A 25,239-nucleotide genomic window follows, 5' to 3' on the forward strand; every position below is an offset into this window, starting at 1 on the left:
CGTGCGCATCCTGAAAGTGCGAGAGTTTCCACGCGGGGCGCCCGTCAAGGAGCACCCGAACGGCACGATGGACAGCCGAGCGCAGGGCTTCGATGGCGGCGTCGTGAAGGTCGACGTTGCCGTGCACGAGAACGACACCTCGTTAGGCAGCCAGCGGATGCTCACGGCTGACGGCTGCAAGCGCACGCATTCGGCAGTACTCGGCGCCACATTAGCGTTCGCAGCATTGCTTTTGTCACCGTTGTGAGGTTGCGCCTGGTTGCACCGCGTCAGGAACGAGTGTTTCCTTGCCAGCGTGCATTGAGTGTCTTCGCGTAGAATAAAGTTCTTGCGTTTTGAAATGTATACTTGCATGCTGGTGACAAATAGGGTGCTCAGGCGTGTAAGAAAAGTAGCTTACGATACAAACCACGGTGTAAAGGTCAGTGTCATAATTCCATTAAAAAAGAAAAGCTTGATTTGTCATCGTTTCGGCCTGGTGGTTTCGGTTTCGCCTTTCTGCGCCTTGGCTAGCCTTGGCTTTCGGTGAAACCCGACTTGGTTGTGAATAAACATGGCGCCGTCCTGAGTATCTGCCGTTTGTTCGTGGACCTGCACGAACATGCTAAGGCGTCTGTGTTTGTGCGCGTAATTTCACGATGAGAAGGCTACAAGCTGTGGTAACAAATTAAATAACTAGCTACAAGCTGCGGTAACAAACTAAGTAACTACCTTTAACTACCTTACGTGGCTAAACTGGTCACGAATTTGTTCTGCAACCCGCCGGGAACAGGTTGACAATGTCTTTGCTCGAGTTCGAAACTCAAATGTTCCTGGACCTTCACAACGAAGATGGTCTCGTCATAGTAGCGAAGTAAGATCTCGCTTACTGTCAAGTACATTTGACGAACGTATCGCTTTCGTTTCGTTTACTAACCCCTTGACGTCATTCGTGCAGAGGTCTCGGCATAGAGCGATTGCTCTTGAGCTTGATCAAAGTTCACAACGATCCCGGCAGTCTTGTTTTGATACTGGGAACGACAGCTGAAGAAGAGGTGAGCGTACGCTTTCATTGTTCTTTTCAAAGCCCATTCTACCAGTAAGCCCAGTAGTCACAGCTGCTAACGTCGCCTATAGGCTTTATGACAACTCGGCACCGCCATGTTTTTGCATCAACTAGCGAATCAGTTGGTCAGCAAGGAAACTGTGAAGCCCACTTAGATTCACTGAAAAAGTATATTTTGAGCTGAGGGCTCACTCGAGCTCAGATTCACTAAATCGGTTCTCAACTGAAATCAGCTCTCGCTCGCGAAAACATTTATTCACCCTGACTCGCTCAGAATGAGGTCTTGGGCTAAGTTCCTTTTGGCGTTGCATAAGTGGTTTCCAAACTGGAAGGGTGGTTGTTGCCAGACTGCCGCTAAATTTGGCAGAAAATTTTTTTTCTGTAGTTGTGGCTTTTCTGTAAGAGTTTGGTGCTATCCGCGGTGCATTTTGCGAGTGCATGAGCGATGCTGGCCCTTTTAATTAACGGAATGAACCGAGCCTAGCAGAAGTCGAGCGCGGCGCTGCCGTGTAATTAAGAGACAGTTTTAATTAACGGGATGAACCGCGCATTAGAGAATTCGTTTTATTTACGGAATGAACCGCGCCTAGCAAAAGTCGAGCGTGGGGCTGCCGTGCAATTTGGAGGCCAATTTAATTAACGGAATAAACCGCGCCTAGTAAAAGTCTTGATCTTGAGTCGGATTGAGTTTATTCCTGATTGCGTTTGCCTTCCTGTGCCACTAGTATGTAAGATGGTATGATTCCTTCGTTTTTCAGGAATTTTTCATAAGCCAACTTCAAGCAGACAATGTAAATCCGCTCCCGAAATGTATCACTGCTGACTGTGGCACAAAAGAGAGGCAAGTACAAACATCTTGTTAAATAATTCCACTTGAAATGCCAGTAAACGAACCTTGAATCCAAATGTATCGGATCTCTTGTCCAAAACATGAACTAAAGCAGGTTTTGTTTGCAGGACGGACGTGTATTTAACTGGTGGTGCCCTTTTTGTGACGTCACGGATTCTTGTTGTCGACATGCTCATGGAGAGAGTCCCAATCAATCTTATTACGGGCATTATAGTGTATCGAGCGCACAAGTGAGTCTCTCATGACGATTTTGCTCATATTGTTGTTAGATGATGATTTACCCTGACGAGCTTGTCAAATTGTTTCAGAACGCTGGAATCGTGTCAGGAGGCCTTCATTCTGAGACTGTATCGACAGAAAAACAAGGTTCGAAGTACATTTCTTAAAGAAGCAAAGGCATGCATTGTGCATGGTTACTGTGAGCAGGCATCTTATAGCCTTAGTGCCATTTGTTCCGGTGTGAAACATTGCATATTACTTCAATTGTGGATTGTACTGATGAGCGTAAGGAATTCTGGAAACTGTGGGGTCGAACTGTGGGTTTTATGTGAGAACTTATCATTCGGACTGAAAATAAAGCAAAAGATTGTGCTTGGCTGCCTATTGACATCCTATATCTGTGAACAATTAAAAAGAAAGCTTACATGCAGGAAAGATTTGTCATTCATCTGTGTGCTGTAGAAGTAATACAGGGAACTATCTCAAAGTTGGGAATGCTGTGGGTTTTTATGGTTGCTCTTAGAAATCTGAGTTGTTTTGTCAGGTACATTGACATTTTGTTTGCCATTGATGAGGGTTGTTCAAACGAGCATTTTCATACAGAATTTATTTAGTTTATTTTAAGCTTCATTCACTTGTTTAATCCACACATTCATTCACTGAGTGTTCCATGCAGCCTTTAACTTGTGCTTGTTCCCAATGATGGAAAAGCCAATGCTAACAACACTTGCCTATCAGTGTTTGGCGAGTGGTAGTTGATATTACATGGCTTGCGAAATGTTTTCTCCATTTAAACTGTTTATAACTTTTGTTGCCTTGCAGACAGGATTTGTGAAGGGCCTTTCAGATAGTGCCGTGGCCTTTACCCACGGCTTCTCGCAAGTGCAACGCATGATGCGGAATCTTTTTGTGAAAAAGCTGTTTCTCTGGCCGAGGTTCCAAGCTGATGTTATTTCGTCCCTAGAGAAGAGAAAGGTATATTTCTTACAGTTCTTTAGTGTTATTAGTGCTGCAAAAGAGAAAAACCAAGCATTTGACAGATGCATTGTGGGAACCACTTTCATGCAAAGCAGTCGGCAAACAGTAGTCTGTGCTGTATTATTTTTTATTTTTCTTTTGACTTTGAGTTGATAATTACGAGGTGGATTGACATGTTTTAATAAAGGAGTAGTTATATGTATATCGTGGCTTAACGAAGCATGTTGACTATGACCGTTAAAGGGTAACTTACGGTCTTAAATAATGTCAGCTCTCTTGTTAAAGCACTGACATCACATTTATTGAAAAGAAGCCTACATTAAGGCACTGTTCACACCTTGCATGTAATGCTGTGCATATCATACATAGCATTCATTAGAGTATGTTGCACCGGGGTGGAGCTACACTTGAGTATAGCTTGCCAAATGATAGGAGCACATAAGTAACGCTTATTCAAATTTCATAATACGGAGCTAACACTGAAACCAAGATTGGCATTAAGCCATCTATGATGTTCTGTATTACAGAAGTATGCAAGTGCTGTTTATTAGTGTGTTATAGAATTAGATTGCCAGCACTGCAACCACAACTGACAGTACACCCACCCGATTCTTGCGTATGGTGTCATTTTGCAAAGCAGTTCAAAAACCTGGTGTGGCTCTATGGTAGAATACATGATTGTTATGCAACATGCTTGGTTTACATTCATGCTGGAATCCCGATTATTATTCTTTGTGTTCGTCAAGTTGCTGTGGCTGACTGCGCGTTTTTTTTTTTTTAGACTCTCATGTTTAAATTGCCATTGTCTGGTCCTGCTGCTCCTGGGTGTATATAAACTGTGGATCACCTGTGGTGTATATCCATAATATGTGAGCCCATGGTGAACTGTTGCCACGTTGATTAGTAGAAGGGTTTCCCGATGTATATGCCAGGATTTTCGCTTTATTTAGGTCATGCTCATACAGTCACATTTGTCATGCCTCTGATATATTTTTATGTCAATTTTGGTCAATACTATGTTAAGGAGATGACCACGAGAGTGCCTGAACGTGGGGGCTAGATAGATAGATACGTAGATAGAAATACTCAAAGTGGTTTTAGTTAGCTAAAAATTACGTCGCAATTGAAAATTTGCTTCTATCGATGTATCCTAATAGCAAATATAATGCAACAGTGTACTATAAGATAAAATTGATGCACACAGCGAGCCTTTGAATGAATTAATTTAATAATGTAATAAAGCCAAGCAAGGCAAAAGGGACATGATTTGAAGGGTTTGTAGTTTTTATCTGTAGTATAGTGACTTTGAGATAAACGGAATGTTGTAAAAAAATAGCTTACCGTGCGGTAGAGTAGATAATGTGACAAGTGTTGTATGCATTATACAAAGAGTTTAGGTCTGGTTCCTACTGACGGCAAGTCACTTTTTCCATCTGCATCAAATTCTTTCAATTTCACGTCATAATTAGTACAGTACAGTTAAAAACTAAAGATAGATTCCGCTATGCTTTTCCTTTTTTTCACTGTCTGTTCACTGCATTAGCAGTGAGCCTTTTGTTAGATGTGTCTTCATATAAATCCTAGATGCCCTGATATTGATTCATGGAAAGTAGAAATCGCACATGGTGTCTTTTCCCATATTACCCAAGTATACAAGACATTTCGATGGGTAGTGGTGTCTAAGTTGTGTGCAAAATGATAGATTTCTTAAACCAACAGAAACTGTTCAAGTTTTCGTGTTCTGGAAGCAGTCACTCAATGGTACGCGTGTTATAACGACCATGTCCCTCTTAATTTATGTTGGATGCAGATAACAGTTATTGGCATATTGCAGTTCCTCCGAAAATGTGTGTTTTTAGCCAGCCAATAACAATGCATTCAGCTTTAATACCAGAAAAAGTCTGTTATAAAAAGGTTTTGCTGAAATAAATGGGTTGATTTTCAATATTGTTTTGTTGCTCATTATAAACAGTGACCAGATATGTTTGTATCAAATGTGTGTATAACCATTAATAATACATCAATGTCTGTGAATTCACAGGCCTGTTTTTTAATGTAACTTTGAGCACTTATCTAAATTTGTGCCCTGAGCTCAAAATTTTCTGTGAGAAATGTTTTTGCGATTCCTCCTATTAAGGAGCAGTCAACACCCTGCTTCGTGATTACCACTCGATATTTTGCAAAAGGTGCTGTCCGATGTAATGTACATTTCACAGCTGGTAGAACTGCATGACGAACTGCGACAAAATACTTCTTTACCTTTGCAGCCGGAAGTTGTCGAGATCCGTGTTGCCATGACCCCTGCGATGAACATTATACAGATGGCCATTCTGGACATTATTGCCAGCTGCGTACGAGAAATAAAGAAATGCAATCCTTCGGTATGGCAAACATCTCTGTCACCGCAGGGCATTCCTGAAACCGCTGCTTTGCACATAAATTTGGACTTGCAAGAAAAGCAGTTTTATAGGTGTTTCACAGCATTGTGTTTTTGCTCACATCAGCATTGAAGCTCCTGTCTCATCATTTTTTTTATTCATAGAACTGTCAAATAATGAACAGTTTATCATCAAGCATGATAGCAAAGTATTAGAATGTGTAAGAATTTTTTCGTTTGGATAGAGAGCTTTTGTTTTCACCTGGAGATAATACATGCACCTGATAACATTTTGCATTGAAGTTTTCTTTTTTGCTTTTTAATGTTGCACGCAGGACACACTAGACACATCTTGGTCTATGCAGCTCCATGCGTTTTATGCAGATTGATTGTCTGTTTCATGTATTCTTTGTGTTTTGCAGATTGAAATGGAAGACATCACTGTAGAGAACACCATCGCGAGGTCATTTGAGAAGATAGTCAAGTTTCAGCTTGACCCCATCTGGCATCAGATTGGACCGAAGACGAAACGTCTGGTTTCCGACATCAAGACTCTTCGCACCCTGCTACTGTGAGTTGTCCGTTCTGCGATATGCATTGCTAACATCAGTAAGAGATTTCAGTTGCGCTTAGCACATGCATTCGTGCCCAATAATAATTGAATTATGCTGCCTGTGGTCAAAGTGGCACGGGATAGCATGGTGGTGCCGACATAGAAAACAGTCAGTGATGTAAACAATCTTTTGACCTCTGTTATTTCCAAACCAGTTTCACGTTTGCTGGTGTTGCAGTGTAGGCAGTGTAGGTTTGCAGCCCCTTAACCATGGCCAGTTTTTCACAACCCATGTTGTGTGCCACTGTGCAAAGATTTGCTGCATTTTATGGTATTGTACAAATTGTGACAGACTGTCTGTAAATGTGTAAAACTTGCACAACTTCATTCCAAGGCCCTTACTATTATATTGTATAAAAGAAAAGGTGGTGATACATTGATTTTTGCATTTTGCACTTACAATCTTAATTATTATGTAATGAAATATCTCGTTAGTATAAAGTCAGTCATGTTCTAGTTTTGTATAAAATAATTGACTCTCAGGATAGAAGCATATAGGCATTTTGTTATGCTTTATATCTACTTCAAGCAAACAAAAATTATAGTTTTCGTGCGACTTCAGGAATGGGGCTCATTGAATGACTCGTTAAACTAGGTAGCATCTTCAGCATAGTGATCCTCTGCAGCAGTACGCAGCACAATGAAGATTTGTCCACTTTGGAAACATGCAGAGATGTCTGTGCCACGTTTTTCTGAGGTCACTGAAGTAACACATAGTGTGACAAGCCTCTGTAGTCTGTGTGTATAATTGTATGCACCGTCACTGAAGAAGATATTGCGGTTATCGTGAGGATAAAGTTTTGATGTGTAGGTTATGTAATGTGTGGACAAAGTAATTAGTGCACAAATGTGACAGGCAGTAACATGTTGGAAGTTTTTTAGAAATGGGGAAGGGCTTTAATTTGAGAGTTGAGGGAAATTGGGGGGGGGGGGGGGGGGGCTAGCTAACCGATAGGAGATGTGAAATGGCTAACTAGAGCATGCTCTAGTAGATGCGAAATGGCTAACTTGAGCATGCTTGAGCATGAAACGGCTTTGAATATGAAAGTGAGACAGCAGGGCTCTTGTTTTTTGGTGTATATACCTTGATTTATCCTGATGAAGCTAGCTGATACTCACCAGTTGTTTACCTCGCATTCAAAGCTTTGCAATTTATAGTTGTGATCATGCAAAGACGACTTGATGCTTTTCACTTCGTAACTGAAAATTTTGCAGGTATCTGACGCAGCACGACTGTGTGACCTTCTACAGCCTTGTCAAATCAATACAGTGAGTAGAACCTTTCATTGTTCCTTTTCGAAAGCCTTTGCAATTTAAAACTTGTCGCTGCAGCATACGTCAAGTGCTTCTTGTCTTTGAATTTCACATGGATACATACAGCTTGTTGTAATTTCGCATTTCTGAATGGCTGAGCTGTTAAAGTGTCCCTGAAACAGTTCTTGAACATGGTCAGGAAACAGTGCTAATTGATAGTCTTGGCCCCCTGTGAATATTTTATCCAAATACTACAGCACTGCGCGCTACAGGGAACTTACGGTTGCGTTTAAAACGCAGCTAGAGCATGGCCATTGGCTGAATTCAGCGTTCTTGCACTGCATAGTTATCGTGGCTGCCGTTGGGTGCCTGCCACCTCTAGACCACTAGTGCCCTCATGACCACACCAAATATGAGCCGACGTGTGCCAAAAAAGAGAGAGCGCGAGAGAGAAGTGCTCAGGGCCACGACACGTTCTGAAGTACTTACTCGCTCCTCGGTACAGTGGACTCTCATTAAACAGAAACTGAAAAGACTAGGAGAATGTGTTTCGACAGAAGTTATGTTTACCGGGAGCGGCGCAGGGGTTCAGAATACAAGCATGAAATCATCAATATTAGACACAGCATTCATGATACATAACAGACAATCATGACAAGAAAAGTATTGGGAATGTTATGTGACGTAATTGTAATGTAAATGTGAAGAAAGAAAAGTGGATGGAAAGATAACTTGCCGTGGGCAGGAACCCAACCTTCGAATAAAGCGTCCGCTACTCTACCAACTGATCTACCACGGCGGCTATCTCCCCATTCGCTTTATTGGATATATATGTGAGTTAAACGTGGGAGTATCAGTCAGCACCACCTGCAGACACGATGGCAGGGGTGGAACACTTTATTCTGCCTGTTTTGATGTCACGTTGCTCAAAATCTTATTACGAGCTGGCAGCTGACCAATAATCCCTCGTATACTACCTGAAGGCATCAAGTCTGCCAGATCGAGACCCTCGTTATGAATGAAGGAAGTGTACACTTCTTTCCCTCAATCATATTAGAAGCAGTTTGAGAGATTTGCTTTTACTGAGAAGTATTTGCTCTAGTGCCCTCTTTTAATACAGAGGCCTGTTGTCATTCTCTTCGGAACTGTGGGTGCTTTTTGTTTGATTTCAAACAACAGATGAGATGCTATTGGCCTATAGCCTACATAAATTAACAGTGGTATTTGGAGCGGATGTGCCACCTGCTACAAGGTGCCGCCACTTGCCAGCACCATGCTTCATACTCTGCTAACATTACATAGGAGCCGCTCTTGTGCACAGGAATTGTAAGGGAAGAGAGCGATCACGTTTCATCACGCGTGCTCAACATCGCGATGTGCACTGACATAACTTCTTTTCTTCGTACCAACCCTCTTTTGCATAGTTTAGAGCATGCTCATTGGGACGAGAGAAGAGACAAAGTACTTAATTAAAGTGCACAAGAAATCCCTGTAAATCCGCTCCTTCTTGAAGAGCTCCGACACTGAGGTCATTTGATGATTACTTGGGAAAGGAGTTCAGGACCCCTTTAACACAGGCAGCTTTGCTTCAATTCAAGCTTTGTTGCATTCAGAGGCAATTTATTGTTTGTTTAACAAAGTTCAGGCTTTATATACTGTAGCCCGTCGTGTTTCCATGTATTCATTGAAAGAGAAAAAGAAATATCTTTTTTTGCATAAATTTTATTTTTCAATACGGTTAGTTTACTCCCATTCTGATTTCTATGTATCCATGATTTTCAGCGACAGTGCTACGGCCATGACGCAGGTATCGGACTGGCTTTTCTTGGATGCAGCAGATACGCTGTATGTTGTAAGTAGCATACTATTCTCAGAACCCACCTTACCCACCTACGGTGGTTGCTTTCTGATGTGAATGCTCAATGCAAAAATTTCCTGCAAGCTCCAATGTAGAAGCACATTGGAAAAGGTTAGTTGGTCATAATGAATCCAGAGCCCCAGGTTGTAGCGTATCTTCGTAGTATAGGCGTTTAGGTGGAACAATATGTCCAATTAGTGAGTGTTTTCATTTAGTCATTTCAGGTCCTGACAATACACTTTCCATGCTCAAGTTGCTGTGACAGTATGGAAACGAAGGAAACTAGTGGAAATTTCAAGGGCTCGTTTTTTTTTGTTAGACACATTATTAGTTCTCATTAGTATGAAAATACACGTTACAAGACATGCAATCCGCAGGAATCTTTTATATATCATGTCTTTGTAGCTTTATGTTATTCAGCATCTCTTTTCTCTCTCTTTTTTCTATATTGGCACGACTCTTTTACATACTGCCCACCATGAGGATTCCTACATCAAGGCTTTGATTCTAAGGTGTGCTGTGATTAGGGCGCTCTTATGTATTGGAAGCTGTAGAATCAGTAGTTTTATTGTGGAAGCTGTGTGTTTCATAGGCATTGAGGGAGACATTGACAAAGGTAGGCAGAGAAACCCTCACTCGCTTGGGATACCCCTACTAGACCACAATACTGCCGGGAGAACATTACTATCATGGTTAGGGAAACACGCCAACACATAACCGTAACCGTCTGCCCCATTCCGCGAAACATGAGTAAGTTGTACCATGAGGCGAGAAGACAAGCTAGAGCTCGCCAGCTTCAAAGACAGTTTGGCGAAAGCCACGAAGTAGTATACACCGATTCCGCTAAATCAAACGAGAGCTGCGTTATAGTAGCAGTTCAACCGACGCCGCATACCGCTGAAACTGTTGCAGCGTCAATTAAAACAACCTGTACAGTGACGGTGGAGGCGGCGGCGATTGCGCTAGCTATTCGAAGTAAAGAGGCAGACAACGCCTCCACGTTAGTCTTGTCCGATTCCCAGGAAGCCTGCAGAATGTTTCTTCGTGGTGCACTACCGAATGTTGCCTTGAAAATACTAGGTGACAGGCTGATACAGGACCATGTCATAATTTGGTGCCCAGGCCACGAGGGTATCTCGGGTAATGCGCTGGCGCACAGTTTCGCTCGTGATTTGAGCAACCGAGTGAGCAACGACACCGATAATCAGTACGAACCATGCACTGCACACGATATACTCGAGCATCAACGGAAGACAAGACAGCGGTGTGCCCCACCACACAAACCGCCTAAAGTTGACGAAGCTCGCCAGCTAAGACAAATTCAGGTTAACACCTATAAACGTTTGGAAAGGTGGCATCACATAAACCCCAATGCATATGTAAACCAATGTCCGTGGTGCAAGTCACGACCGACGTTTCAACACGTCACATGGGACTGCCGGAACAAGCCTATGGAGGTTCAGTCGCCTCTGATACTCACGCTAGTGGGGGAGCCTTGGGAAGCCATCCTCGCCCGACCTGACCTGAAGACCCGAAGTGGTCTCCTGGATCAGGCCGGTCGAGCTGCAAGCGGCCACTGGTGTCTTGGAATACGGAAATTACCCTTGACATTCTCCTCTTCTTTTTTTCATAAATAAAAATGTATCATCATCATCAAAAGAAAAACTTTTGTGTGTGTTATTTAGCGTAGAGTGTTGGCATATGCCACGTACCACTACTTTTTCCGCCACCTATTCTAACCACATGAATACGCAGGCCAATAATGGGTATGTTAGAAGCCCCCTATATATTAAATCACTTCCTATTGTTGTCATGTCCAGCTGAAAATACTTGGGCATTCCTACATCGTTTTAAACAAAGCAGAAATGCTGCCTGCTTAGTGGGCGGTAACTTACTCATCATATTACTATTTGGCAGCCAAAGTAGTATGTAGTACATCTTGCACAATGTACGAATTTCAATATACTTTATGCACTTGGAAGAATTCCATTCAGTTTTTGTATGTACTGCACAGGCAAAACAGCATATGATTCATTTTTCCACTATCCCTGAACGCAGCCTCGAACGTGGTACTGCTGTTGGCACTTTGTTAGACTCACGTACTTGCACTGTATGTTTCCATCGCAGCAAGCGAAGGCCAGAGTTTACGGTGTGGATAAACGCTCACACAAGGATGACCAAAAGCAAAAAAACCCAGATAAAAAAGGTGAGTCTTTCAGCTTTTTTTTTTTTTCTGCTAACTAAGAAACATTGATAACAAGTTTTTCTGCTTGATCAAATGCACATCTAGCAGTCTAAGAACCTATCACTTGCTTATAAACGACACATTCGGCTTGAATGCACAACAAATGAATTCATGCATTAGCAGGAGATGCTTGTGTGCATTATACTATCCCCCACCAGTGTAGTCTGCAGATCACCTAGTGGCTGTAGCGAGCGCAACGTATCAGGCTGTGTCATGAGGCTTAAAAGGGCTAAAGTTTTGAAGGAAAGACCTCTTTCTTTTTGCCAGAGAGCCCACTTCCTAGTAGAGAAGCAGCATCGTAAGCATAAACATCTCCACGGAAGGTGAACATGTTTACTATCATTGGATGAATCATGTGACCACAGTGAATTTGGATGCAGAAAATGCTAACTCACTACTGAAAGTATGTTAAGCTGCAGAAAAAAAAAAAAAAACAACAAGAAAGAAAGTTGATGCTTGCAACTGGAACATAATGCTGTCCCTTTGCTGTAGTAGTAGAAGGCAACGTATGAGTGGTATCTTTCGATTGCTAGTCTATGCAAAATGTAGTGTGTCATTAGTGTTGCTCATGATAGAGTGGCAATGCAACATTTAAATTCATCCTATCTCCTCTAGTTGTCAACCCGTCCGAAAAATGATAGTGGTGCAATAATTCCCTGATGGTGTTTTATACAAGCTGCACTGTACTATAACCAAGCCTGCCAATAGGCGCCTGTTGAGAGGCCCCCGGGGGTGTACGGCAGTAGTCTGTGGGAATAGTCAGACGCGAAGGAATGTAAAGGAAGCCGCATAGGAACTCTGCAATTTCAATCGTGCAAGCAAACTTCCCTGTGGAAGCCTTGGCATCATACTAAGTCTCTGTTTGGTTCTTGTTGATTGCATGCATATTTCGGGGATGTCAGTACTCGGCTTATGCATCAGGTGCAATTAAATTGAAGGTGGTGATACTTCCTGCAGGAATGGTAACGTGCTTGCACTTCGAAATATTTCAGTAATTTTGCCGCTTGTAACAAGATTTCTTTTTTTTTCGTTCTTAGGCTGAGTCATAAATGAAGATAGTTTAGCAAAGCTTCAATTTGGGCTAGCTCGTACGGCGTTGTAATGAAGTTGCGCTGAGCGAAAGGCAGGTAGGAGTGAAGATAGTTTGTGGTTAAGAAACAAGCTGTTTCTGGTATGGTAGGGAATAGGCAGTTGAAGATTAATTTACGTCTGTTTTTATATTATGGCCTCTGTGATTGGTTCCGGAAGCACACAACCGGATCCGATTGCAGAGGCCACGTATACAATAGCAAAATCCAAGCGTGGATTGCGTGTACTTGCGCACTTTGCTGGTCAAATTTCTTGCTTAACTTCCGTAGCATTGCACCTGCTGTGTGAAATTGCAGCATATGTTCTGACTACGGCAATACCAACGATTGCTTCTAGGCTTATCTGGCATCGCTTTGAAAAGTAAACGTGGAAAACATGATATGAAACTCTATTCCAGTGGATCCTTCGTTTCAACCCGAGCACAGCCCAAAGTGGGCTGCTCTGTCGGAGATCCTGGCCGAGATAAAAGAAGAGAACAAGGAGAAGGCAGACCTGAACACTGTTTTGATTGTGGCTGAGGATGACCGCACTTGTGGTCAACTCTCAGAGGCAAGTTTCTGTTCTTGGGTTTACATTAAGTTATGTCGCTATAAATTCCTACAGCAATAACGTCAATCTGAAGATGCCCTGAAACACTTTTCTCGAGCCTCCATTTATTTTTATGTGTAGGTTATATGTATGATAGTTGTATATGCCCTTCTACGGGCCAAAGCAGCAATATAGAAATATTTCATATTTTAATCAGGCACAGAAATTGCCGCTGACTACACCAGTGCGTAATCACACTTGCCACTAGTATTTCTGGCAGAAACAATGTGGTCTGGCACTCGCTTTCAATTGGCTAAGAGCAAAGCTGTAGATAACTACATCACTGCTGCAAAATGGTGCTTGAAATTCGGTTTTGGTTTTGTGCACTCATTTACCCAAATTGGCAGATATTTTTTTTTACATCGACATTAATTAATTTTCATTTCACCCCATTATTACCCCACTTCAGTTGAAAAAATTTAAAAAAGCACGCCGTTCGTGTTTCTTAGCTTCATTATCTTGGTTTCAAATGCTAGTGGTTTAAGAACAAAAAAAAAAAGGAGCTTCCTATTCACACCACTTTTTTCATTTGTTTCTTGCAGTAGGGTAATTCTCCTTTATACTGACCTTTCATTCTTCTTTTGTTTCTTTTACAGTACCTTTGCAGTGGTGCTGACACCGTCCTTTGCAATCTGTACCGCAAGGCAGTTGGGGACAAAGATGGCCTGCAACTTCCTCCCCTGGGCCGCAGTGACGACAACAGCGGCGAAAGCCCTGGGAAGAGGAGAAAGAAGGCGAAAAGTGCATCTGATGGGCAGAAAAAGAAAGGAAACCAAGATTCAGAAATGGTATTGCTTGACAAGGCATTCCTGTAACTTATATGGCATAGACTCTGCACGGGTATTGTACAGAGCATAGATGCATGGATATTGTTAGCCTCCTCTTTATAACGAAGGATGCGACCTTTCAGTTATCAAGTTGTAATCATGTGGTGACACCTAGTAAGAAGTTTCATGAGGCCGTATTCGTCTGACAGGTATAGGAGCTTGAAAAGATGCAAGATTGAAGTGCACAGATTCTACAGTGTTAAGAAGCTTCGCGAATCATTTGCGTGCATGTTAAATGTGTGCACTTGTATTCTGACCTACATTAGACTTTATGAGTGCCCCTAATAAACTGCTGTTCAGTATTATTGATCGATCAATCAATATATCAATCAACCAACCAATCATTTTCATCCCTCAAGAACATTGATAGTAATGACGAATACTGCAAGGCCTTTCACCACTTCTCACAATGCGGGTATTCAGTATTAAACAAACAAGCTGGTTCAAAAGTGCAGTGTAGAGTTTTAACCAAGAATGTTGTGATGAATAGTCTATCTGAAATGTCTTTATGACTTGGTTTTCATGAAAAAGCCCTGCTTTTGCCGTAGCTTTTTTGTTTGCTTGTAGCCAGCAAAACGGCAACAAAAGTTTTGGTGCATATACTGGTACCAATAGCAAATCGGAAGTCTTGGTTGTGTGCCCAGGCTCAGGAAATATTCATCATTTCCCAGATGCTGCGCTCTGTAAACATTTGGCACCAGTTGTACACATGACATAACTGCACTTTGCAAACGTCTAGTACTACGTACACGTAAAAATTACTATGGCACTGGTTTAAAAAATTTATCTTCACTCCTCTAACAGTGCTAAGGTTAAAGGAACACTTAAATAAAATGCTAAATCAGTTTACACTGATAAATCATCGTCCAAGAACTTTAATGACCATTAGTAATGTGATATTACTGTAGTTATTATTAGGAAATAAATTCCTAATACTATTTTAAAAAATTTGCACCAACATCCTGGCCCATAGGTGATGTTATGAATTACATTATTTTCTTCTACTTTCAGAACATTTGCTTAATTCAACATGCTAAAGCTTGCAGTTGTACGTCTCTGAGTCGCTTAGAACACAATATAATTTTTATGAATAAAGAATTATGTAGTCTTCAGAATATGCATTTAAAACCTGTGAAATCATGCTGAGTTCATGTGGGAACCTAATCAGAGTCGTGAGCCATATCTACTTTTTACTATTCGTGCATTTTCTTTCTTACTAAGCATCTTTATGGGCAAGAAGGACGTTTTGAGTATTGTGAAAGGGTAGCTGATTAGTGGCCCTCTAGACTGAAAATTCTTTGAATACCGCTCAGACCGTTCAGTATGCAAGCTGGCTAGGAGCTGGATGACTCTTTTGATGGCGACGCGAAACGATCGCGTTAGCTTGCGCCAATCTTTGTTCTCCAATTCTTTTCACGCCATCAAGGAAGGATCTGACATGACGGAGACGGAGACCGAGGGAATGGAATCTCCGCCCGCCTTTCCCAACACGATCTTTCACCCGCTAAAGTCCTCAGAATTCGCTCTGCAGCAGCTGCTTCACTCTGTCGAGCCAAAGTACATCATCTTGTACGACGCCAACATTGCAACTGTCAGAGAAATCGAGGTGGGTCATGAGAGCAGCGTAAACAGCTGCGGTTATCCAAGATTTCTCATTTTGTTAACTTGCCCTGCATGTGCTTTTGATGTGTGCATACCACTGAAGCTATTTATAGTGAACTGATGAACAGGATCTTCTTTTCGAGGGACTTGTTTCTTTGTTAGATGCATCGAATTAAAATTAAAGATAAGCCAGGGGAAGCATGGGGGACATTAATTCCTGTGTCGAAATGTAACATAGTAATTTTATGCTGTGAATGGAAATAAAGTAAAGTGTATGAAAAAAATCTGCCTTTTCGTTGGTAGGATTAAAACCTGCGAAATCGAATTATTCGTCTGATGGCTCCGTCAGTTCAGTTGCAAAGGGGGGTGCTTCCCCGTCCACTTCGTTAGATATTTCAGCATGTGTGGCAGCTGACCTCGCTGCGAATGAACGAATGAAAGAAAGAAGGGGAATGTCTCATCAAGGGCATTTCCTGTGCAGAATAGTCTGCTGGTTTCATTTTGTTGCTGGTCTCATTACTTGTTGTAAGTGAACTCCTGTGATGGGAAGGCAGATGCCTCTGCTACAAGTAAAGCTGTAGGCTTCTCCATCTTTCTGGGGGGCCAACTGGAAAGTACTGTCACGTGCGTCACGCATAAGCGTGTGTATTTTGTGACGTGCTTGTTCTCTGCAGATGTACCAGGCAACCAGAGCGAAGGAAGTTCTGCGCGTTTACTTCCTCATGTACGAGGACTCCATAGACGAGCAGCGCTATCTGACTTCCCTTCGACGAGAGAAGGATGCCTTCGAATTCCTGATCAAGGAAAAAAGTGTGAGGGGCATGAGCTCTTATCACTCTGCTTTGCCTAGATGAAGGAATGCAATTAAGAGATTAATTATTAATATTTTTGTTGTGTGATTTTAAGGAAAATGACAAGTGTAACCTTGACCCTTTGATTATATTTGCCGTACGTGTACAGTAGCAGTTTCTGCGACATGGTGTTCTTGCGGTACGGGTGCGTTTCTGACACCTTGTTTGAAATTTCGCGCTATAACGACAACGCTTGCTCACTGGGAGGTGCTGCTAGCTCCGAGAACTTACAAGAAGTGATGGAAATGATTGTGCAGTCTTCTTGCGAAGATAAACAGAACTCATTTCTAGCGTAAGCACGTCGTGCGATCTGTGGCAATGTCGGAGATGTTTGTTACGTGTGCAGACGGCGATAAAGGGCTGTGTGTAGACCCGTATTTCAAGGAATATTATCCTCTTAAATAGTAGAGAACGTTTTGCAGTTCTGAGCAGTGCTGCTGCCAAAAAAAAATTTCCTTATTTTCAAAGATTTTTCCCTACTTCCCGCATTTCGTACATTCACAAATGACAATAAAGTAATTTGACCATCCGGGAAAGTTTTTTTCCTCTGTAAAATTCCACACTCATAGGGTCAAGGGGCAAGAAGAGAGCCAAATGGGTCAGGGAGCAAAGAGGTGTTAAAGAAGTGTTAGTCGAAATGAAGAAGAAGAAATTGGAACGGGCATGGCATGCAGTGCGTATAGGTGAGATAACCGCTGGTCATAAGCAGTAACAGACTAGATTTCAGAGGAAGGCAAGCTTGTGAGGGGTAGACAAACGCTTAGACGTGCAGATGAGATTCAGGGGTTTTCGGGTGTGAAGTGGCTGCTGTAAGCACAGGACCATGTTGATTTGTGAAACACGGAAAAGGCCTTTGTCCTGTAGTGGGTGTAGTAAGGCTGCTGATGGTGATGATGGTGAAATTCATGTAGTAAGTGATGTTGATTTAGTAATTATAACAGCATGTCAGGTATTTTTTATTACACTAAAACGTTTGTTAACCTTCTTTCTATGTACACAATTTTAATCTGCGAGATGTTTTCAAATCTTAGGTGGGGAGTTCTGCTCTTGCTTCATGTAAAATGAGGGCTTTTTCGAGGTGTCAATCATTTCCTATTTGTATTGCTCCATTACTGTGTTGCTGTGTTCTTTCGAATTCTTTCCAGCTGTATTTTTTTTTTTAATCAATGAGACGCCCTTGCTGTTCGAGCTTTACTGGTAAATGGCATTCCTTGGCCAAGGCTAGTCTGTGCTTCGAAAAAAAAAGCCATATGTTATCTTTACTGATCGTCTTGTTATTTTTGTTCTCTTCGGTGCTTCTCTTTTTCTTCTTTTTTTTTTTTCAAACCTTTATTTCACCTTTTACCATAATGATCTGGGGAAGTATGTCACACATTTCGCTAGACCAGTATTTACAGCTTTTATTGGAGTACCTCTCCCCCTAAGACTTGTGACAAATTGCGATAGGTTGTCTTTGGTTTGAAGTTTTTCTCGATGACCTTCAAGGATGAAACACGAAAAGCTGTTTGCCAGTTTCGCCCCTCAAGGCGTGGCGGAAAACATTGCACCTTGTCCTTCGCAGATAATGGTGATACCCGAGGAGCAAGACGGGAAAGGGGAGTACCACCCCGACCTCATAGACGACCTCGGAAAGTCGAACGAGCCAGCCAGTTCACGAAAAGCGGGAGGCGCGGTTGCTCCCGTGTCAACATCTCGCAGGGTACGTTTGTCTGCAGGCCTGAGAGTCGCAACACTAGTTTTTCTGAAGGTTTGGAAAGTGTTTGGTTATGACAGTAAGCAAAATCGCTGAAAGGTCTTTAACCCTTTGAGGGTCAAAGATGTACACATATGTCATTGCCTGTATGTCTGAAGCCTGCTCCTTTTCTGACGATTTTTCTTGCTCGGCATGCGGAAATGCTGTGAAAGTGCATGCCGATTTATCAGCTGCAAAAGTGAGCTTAGCAGCGATTCTTCGCGAGTCGCTGCTCAAAGCCACTAATTTGGCCATGCTGATGTCAATGCGCAACCACATAAATGAGCTAGCACATGGCTGTACTTATCATCTAAAAGTAAATTTTTACAATTTTCTACACAAATTACTCAAACCTCAACATGGTTCCTAATGATTTTTTGTGCTATGAGGCTTAGTCACACGCTAAAGCATCTTGTTTAATTAAAACATCTATTAAAGGGCTGTGCTAGCTATGCAGCGCCATAAGATGGCTTTCTTGAAAAGGCAACCACAACTTGCTAGATGAATCGACAAGGTCTCACTACTTAATGTTGTAATTAGCCACATTAGGAGCATGTGTCCCAGTTGCAACATTGCAACTGATTAATAATTGAGAAATAATCATCCAGTGAAAATCACTTGTTGGGGGGGAACTTTGAAAAAATGGATTGATCTCTTATGTGATAAAATGTTACCAAGAATGAATTGATCTAGTTGTGACTTAATAGCACTCGTTTTTTTTTTCTATTCTGATAAATGTTAACTGAAGCCTGACTGCTGTGAAGGCACATGTCGTGTTTAAAAAAGGCAGTGTTGTGCTCGATGCATCGTTTTAGAAATTGTAGGAACAGAGTCGCCAGCGCATGAGTTACGATCGTGTTGCTCGCAGTGCTCAAGTATTCTGTCTACTGAATATTAATGAAAATTTCTCTGTACATATCGCTCGATTGTTTTCATCTTCTCTTCCAGGTCATTGTGGATTTGCGAGAGTTCCGTAGTGAACTGCCCTCACTCATTCACAGGCGAGGGATCAACGTTCAGCCAGTCACCATAGAGGTAATGCTAGGTTCGCTTTTGCCTCTGCGGCACCAGCGTGTACGAATGGGTTCACGTTATCCTTGCGCTCATTGAATTTCATCCATTCATACTGTACAGGTGGTAAAAGAAATACATCATACATTCAAGCTTCTCATGGTTAAAGCTTTTTCCACGCGTAATACTGAAATGCCTGTGTATTGCTGCATAAGGTCTCTAAAGAATTCCTGCTGCGAAGTTGGAGCCGATGTTATTATTGGCTGTAATGGCGCGAGATTTATTTAGAAGAAATGTAATGCGATCGTATCAAGAAGCGTCTACAGGTGTCAAATAAGCTTAATAAAGTTAGTCTTAAGTCAGTAATTTATACCAACGAGCCAAGTGCTTCCCGTGACGTGTGATACACTCCTACACCTAATCTCTATGCTTAGTAAATACGCTTTATCTCTGTCTCATTTCTAACACTGCAGTTGCTCGCCTTGTGCTAATTTTCTCAGAAAAATAAAGTCGCCTGTCAACGCTACATGATTTTTTTTCATGCAACAGCACTGAAATTAAATTGTGTGCTATTCACTGTGGCTCGCATTTTTCAGGCTTTTTTTTCGTTGCTCAATTGTGTTTTTTCAGCTGCTAGATTTGTTTTTATACACTGCTCTGGAAAATGTATCTGCACGGTTCTACTATATTTTCAGAAATGGTGTGCGCAATAGGGCCAGCCATATGAAGAAATGTTTAAACCCTATTGTAGGGGCTGACAGAAATACATACACGCTAATTATCAGACACCGGAAGAAAATAAAAATTGTGGGGCTTGGTTCTGCATAGCTTCTGTTCTTTAATTTTTTTTAATACTTGAAATAACTGTTTCACGTGTCTATGTTGAAGGAATAGAGGCAAGGACAAGGGGGCGGGGGGTTCTTTTCAGCAGCTGTTTGTTCACACAAAGTGACTATAATCTACATTCCATGAGAGCTGTCTCTTTGCCCTGAATAACACTGTAAACGTTTCATCAGTGTAAACGCACATTGTGCAGAAATATGTTTTCAGAGGCAAGAACAAGCTGTTGACGAAGTCTCCAAATAAGCCTCAACAGTTGTGACAAATCGTGACAAATTGTGGCAACATTTGCGCTGCTCCCATAGGCCCTACTTTTCTTAAAGTGCTCTGACGTTTGTCCTTGTAGAAGCAAAAGGTAAAGTATTGAAGACAGGAGCTATGCATTTTTTACCTTGTTTATTTGCACTACGGTTTTCAATGTATCAGAAACACGTGTTTACTGGTAGGTGAAATTTTGCAAAACTTGCTTGCTACAGTAGATAGCTTGGAAGGAATATTTTGGGGTCGTTTAGTGAATGAAAGCAGTAGAATTTTGGAGACATCATCAAGCACTGTATGTGGTTGTCATAATCTGCTTCCCGTTTCTACTGGGAAAGTTTTTGTTTAGTTTGTCACATGAGGTGGCCGTGTGCAATTAAAAAAAAAATATTTTTATTTGGTGTAAGCACTGCCTTGCCATTTCGTTTCAGGTTGGTGATTACATCCTGACGCCAGAGATCTGCGTAGAACGCAAAAGCCTCAACGACCTCATCGGGTCCCTGAACAATGGCCGCCTGTATAACCAAGCGCAGGCGATGTGCCGTTACTACAAGCGCCCCGTCCTTCTCATTGAGTTCAACCAGAATCAGCCTTTCTGCCTTCAGGTGGGCTAGCTTCGGTCTTATCATTTTGTTCTAAATGCTGCATAGATGAATGTTGTCTCATTCTTCTAAGAAATGGCTTTCTGTATGTACTGGAAGTTTTAGAAACCTTTGCAGGAGTTTGCGCAAGTATTCTCTAAAGTCATTGCAATTACTTTTTAAAAAGCTGCAAATCATCCCAGTGGGCTAGTTTGTCGCGCTTCTCTAGCATTTTTGGAAAAACCGTGAATGACACCGCAACGCAAGTATAATGTCCATGACCAATACGATACTGGTCATAGACATCTTAAACATTCGAAGTAGCATTAGCAGAACATGTAGGTAGGTCATGTGCATAGTAGCGAATGCAGAAACTCTTGTTCCTTATTACACCAGGAATACCATAGAATTCTGAGCGAGTGCTCGTTCCCTTTTTGGGAGGTTTGCAATAGGCGCCAGTGACTGAGAAAGTGCCCTCCCATTGCCCATCCTCTCCCGCTATTTTTTTTTTTTTTTCAGACTGTTCTCTGCTACAAAATCCTGCTAGAGAGGTATCTAGGAACCCAAGTTAGGAGAGTTATATAGTGTTATGCCTCGTGGTCGCCTTCTGAGTTTTCGCATATTGTCGGGACATTTGAAGAATGGCGCTTCCCCGCTTGTCGTAGCACATGAAATTTCACGCAAGGAAAGCGTCAACTTCAGTAAAAACAGAGAATATTGGGGTATTCAGTAAAGCATTTCGTTAGGAGGACAGGTGTGCTGCATTTTTTTTTAGAAGCTCTTTCACCACCGTCTTGGGATTTTGATCCGTTACTGAGCAAGGGGCGCCCCTCCAAGTCTTGCCCTGTTATCCTTCACTGCAGGGAGTGTGCTCGCTCGAGATTTCACAGTAGTTGGGACGCTTCAGTTCATCTGCACGATTTTCAGTCTAAGCAGGGGTGTTGTAACGCACATTTTGTGATCTCCGTGAAAGAGAGGTGCACTATACTCCCACTGAAGGGAAATCTTTTAAATGGAAGTGCTGTTTAAATGGAAAAACTACTTCCAATATCATTGGTATCATATTTGATTTCTGCAACCTTGTTCATTTCTCATGAACTAGAACTCCTGGTAAATGGAACATATTTTTTGGTCCCTTCAGGCTTCAATTTGTGGGAGTATACTGTATATGTACTGCATAGTATGTGCACATGGTGTGCACCTATCATGCTGCAATAAGGGGAAGAATATTGGATAGAAAGGTATTGCTCAGCATAGTGTGTAGCAGAGGTAATACTTCCGTATACTTGGATTTTAGGGAAAGCACGTCCCGTCATCGGAGTCGACCTCATCACAGACATTTGTCTCGAAGCTGATCCTGCTGACGATGCATTTCCCACGCCTCCGTCTGCTGTGGTGTCAGAGCCCGTATGCCACAGCCGAGATCTTTGACATTCTGAAGGTCAGAGAACTGTTGGTTTTCTTATTTAGTGCATGCTCTATCGTTTTACTATTTTCTCAATTTGAGGTTCGCCGTGGAACTACATTGTGCAAATGCCTGATTGCTATGCCTGATTTATCTGAAAGTTGAAACTGAGCTGCAGTGTTCGAAACCAGAGTGCACGTTGGTTTGTGCATTTCTTTTTGTGCTACCGGTATTTAACTTTTGTTCTCTCTTCTTACCCACCTCTGCTGTCGCAAAACAATTAATAGGTATAAAACGCACCTACCAATGCCACATCATTGATAGCTTGCGAGAAGAGAAATCTGGGTGTTTTGTTTTCAAAAAAAAAAAAAAAAACAGCTCTTGTCTCGCCTCTTTTTCCTCGCGTGTGTCTTCCCATTTTGCGCTACCTGCTCAAGGATAATTGATAGGTTACGAGACTAAGTGCTCAGGCTTGTGCATATGCAGCAATAGTGAGAAAGAAGTGTGTCTTGAAGAAAAATTGCTCTTGTATAAAGGTCGTTTAAAGATTACCGTACAAAATGTTAGAACACGTGTGTTCTTTTTACCATTACTCTGCGCACCAAAGAGCTGATGCAGTTTCAACAACCCAAAGTAGCTGCTTGGTAAAGATTGCTTGTTCCTTTGGGCATTAAACATGACTGATCTGAATTTTTATGTCCCACTTTCCTGCTTCTTGCTTTCTCGCTTACTCTATAAATGTTTGTGCTGTGGGTTATTTCGTGCAATCATGTCAGTGGCATTTTAGATACATTTATGTAACGTCATAAGCAAAAAAAGATTCGACATCAAGTTCATGTTCCACGGGCAAGGGTGGTGTCGTGCCTTAGATTCAGGTTATATTGTAATTTGTGCTTTTATAGTTGAACATTATGCAGCACTGGGGAACGTTTGGCTACTTTGCACTCACATTTTGTGTTTAATGACTCCTTAATTAAGGTGGTTTCAGTGTTTTCTCTCTTGTTCCTTCAAGGGTTACCTCTTTTTCAATGTTGGAAGGTGTTACAGTGCACTGTATGGTTTACACAAAAAGAAATAAACGAGTTCAGAAACCACATTCTCTATCCTTATCTCCTAATGTGATCTGCAGATTGGGTTTATTGTCTTTTCTGTTTCGTTTTTTTCCAGCATGGAAAGGAGGAACCGTCCGTGGCAGAGGCGCAGGCAGTGACGGAAAAGGAACTTCAAGACAGTGGCAAGTCAAGTGACAAGTACAACCCTGCTCCGCAGGTATGTACACAGCAGTTCTGGGTAGGCTGCACTGAACTAAGTTAACTACTGCGCTCTAAATGATGCTTTGTGTGGGTGTCTCAAGCCTCGTCCCTTTCCTCGCTTTGTGCACTTTTACTTTCTATCATTCGAGCAAAACAATTTCTAAAAGCCTGCGTTGCATTGTGTGCGCTGGCATTTACAGGGTTCTCAGGCCTGCACTTCTTGCCATTCTCTTGATCGCAGTGTAATGGTGTATTTGTGCGAATCGATTGATTTTTCCCTACAAGTTATGAAAACTTGTTTCCAGGATTTCCTTCTTCATCTGCCTGGTGTCAGCTTGAAGAACTACACCTCGCTGATGCGCAAGTTCACGAGTCTGGCTGACATGTTCAAGGCGTCAGAAGAAGAGTTGTCGTCGGTGATGGGAAACGCAGCCCAAGCCAAGGCTCTCTGGCAGGCCATCCACAACCCCATTGAGCACAACCCGCAGAAAGCAGTGCCGCAGCGGAAGTTTCGAAAGAAGTAGCGCTGGCTTTGTATTTTAATGTGTACATAATGTATATAGGCTATCAATTTGCTCATACGGTTATTGTTCAAGCGGCCTTGGGTACTGCTTATATGAAGATCGTTGTCATTAAATGCTTAAGCATCTCCTGCATTGTGTAACAACCCGGTGAACATTCATGATGTTCTTGCGCATCACCATCACATTGGGCTAGCTCCGATGGAATCATCATTGTGGCTTTATATAACCCCAAAGCATGCCTTGTTTATGTACTGAGTTTACTATGAGCTTAATTATTTGCATTGCAGGTCACTGTGAAAGGAATGATTTTGTTAGTATTTAAGACATTAAAGAGACACGAAGGGGAAGCACTAAATTAGCTTGTATTTTGACAGTATTTATTCAATAGTAGGAAGTCAATTACATTGTTTAACATTACATTTAATTGGGTTCTGCTAGGCCCCAAATAATTTGGCTGCGAATCTGAGCTTTTTTGATATTGGAACCAAAGGAAGCCTTGTTTGGCCACTGTTTAGCTGCTCCTGGAGTAATTGGAGGAGCTTTGCAATCAAGATTGTGACATCTTAATTGTGCTTTCAGGTCCGAATATATTGGCACCTCAGTGGTCTGCACTGGAGCGGGATGCTCATATTGAACCGGGATATTGTATACTGAGCACTTGATTTCTACTGGCCAATTATAAAACGCTATAACCACACTGCTAGAGTGCTCTAGTGCATTTGAAAATGAGCTGTTGACTCTGTTGTTAAAAAATAAATTAAGGCTGATATTTTTTCGAAGCAGAAACTGTGGCAGTGGCATAATAGTGAAAGTTTATAGATAGAGAAGCAATTCTTTTTAAGGTCACTGCAAAAAAGAACAAGTCATCAGAACGTGCTAAGTTCTTACTTTTGTGCAGTTAGGGCAATACATTCAGAAAAGCCTTAGCATAAAACTTTCAATTTGTCCTCACAGGAAGTTAGTACTGAAATTTTTTTGCTAGGGTATAGTGTAAGGAGGTGAGAAGGTGGTGGCAGCCTATACTTAGCGACGCATTGTTACAACTTTCTAATTTCTTAAGTCGATTTGATGGTGTGGCTGCATCCTCTATGAGTGTATTTCAACGGTGTTCAATTTCATGGGAATAAAGAACTGGCTTTGCAGGTTGGTGCTTGAATACTAGTACAATAAATGAGAAGGGTTTTTACAACTGTTGTCTGTATGCCTCGAGCGCCTTCCCATTTTTTCTTCAGTAATCGA

The 25,239-nt window shown here is 41.9% G+C and overlaps 1 protein-coding gene across 1 annotated transcript; it reads left to right on the forward strand.

The window, feature by feature from the left end:
- Positions 1–578: 578 nt before the first annotated feature.
- Positions 579–24,099, forward strand: mei-9 (DNA repair endonuclease XPF mei-9). Its single transcript, XM_037431650.2, has 21 exons — positions 579–853; positions 938–1,034; positions 1,804–1,886; positions 2,003–2,125; positions 2,204–2,261; positions 2,937–3,089; positions 5,360–5,473; positions 5,892–6,040; positions 7,298–7,351; positions 9,119–9,188; positions 11,322–11,400; positions 12,926–13,077; positions 13,713–13,904; positions 15,370–15,549; positions 16,220–16,357; positions 17,958–18,095; positions 19,077–19,163; positions 20,669–20,842; positions 22,116–22,259; positions 23,391–23,492; positions 23,782–24,099. Exons 1-21 carry the CDS (start codon positions 780–782, stop codon positions 23,998–24,000), a joined length of 2,580 nt encoding a protein of 859 aa, XP_037287547.2. The 5' UTR covers positions 579–779; the 3' UTR covers positions 24,001–24,099.
- Positions 24,100–25,239: the final 1,140 nt, after the last annotated feature.

Source organism: Rhipicephalus microplus, chromosome 10 (genome assembly GCF_043290135.1).
Source record: "Rhipicephalus microplus isolate Deutch F79 chromosome 10, USDA_Rmic, whole genome shotgun sequence".
In the NCBI taxonomy this organism is placed as follows: domain Eukaryota; kingdom Metazoa; phylum Arthropoda; class Arachnida; order Ixodida; family Ixodidae; genus Rhipicephalus; species Rhipicephalus microplus.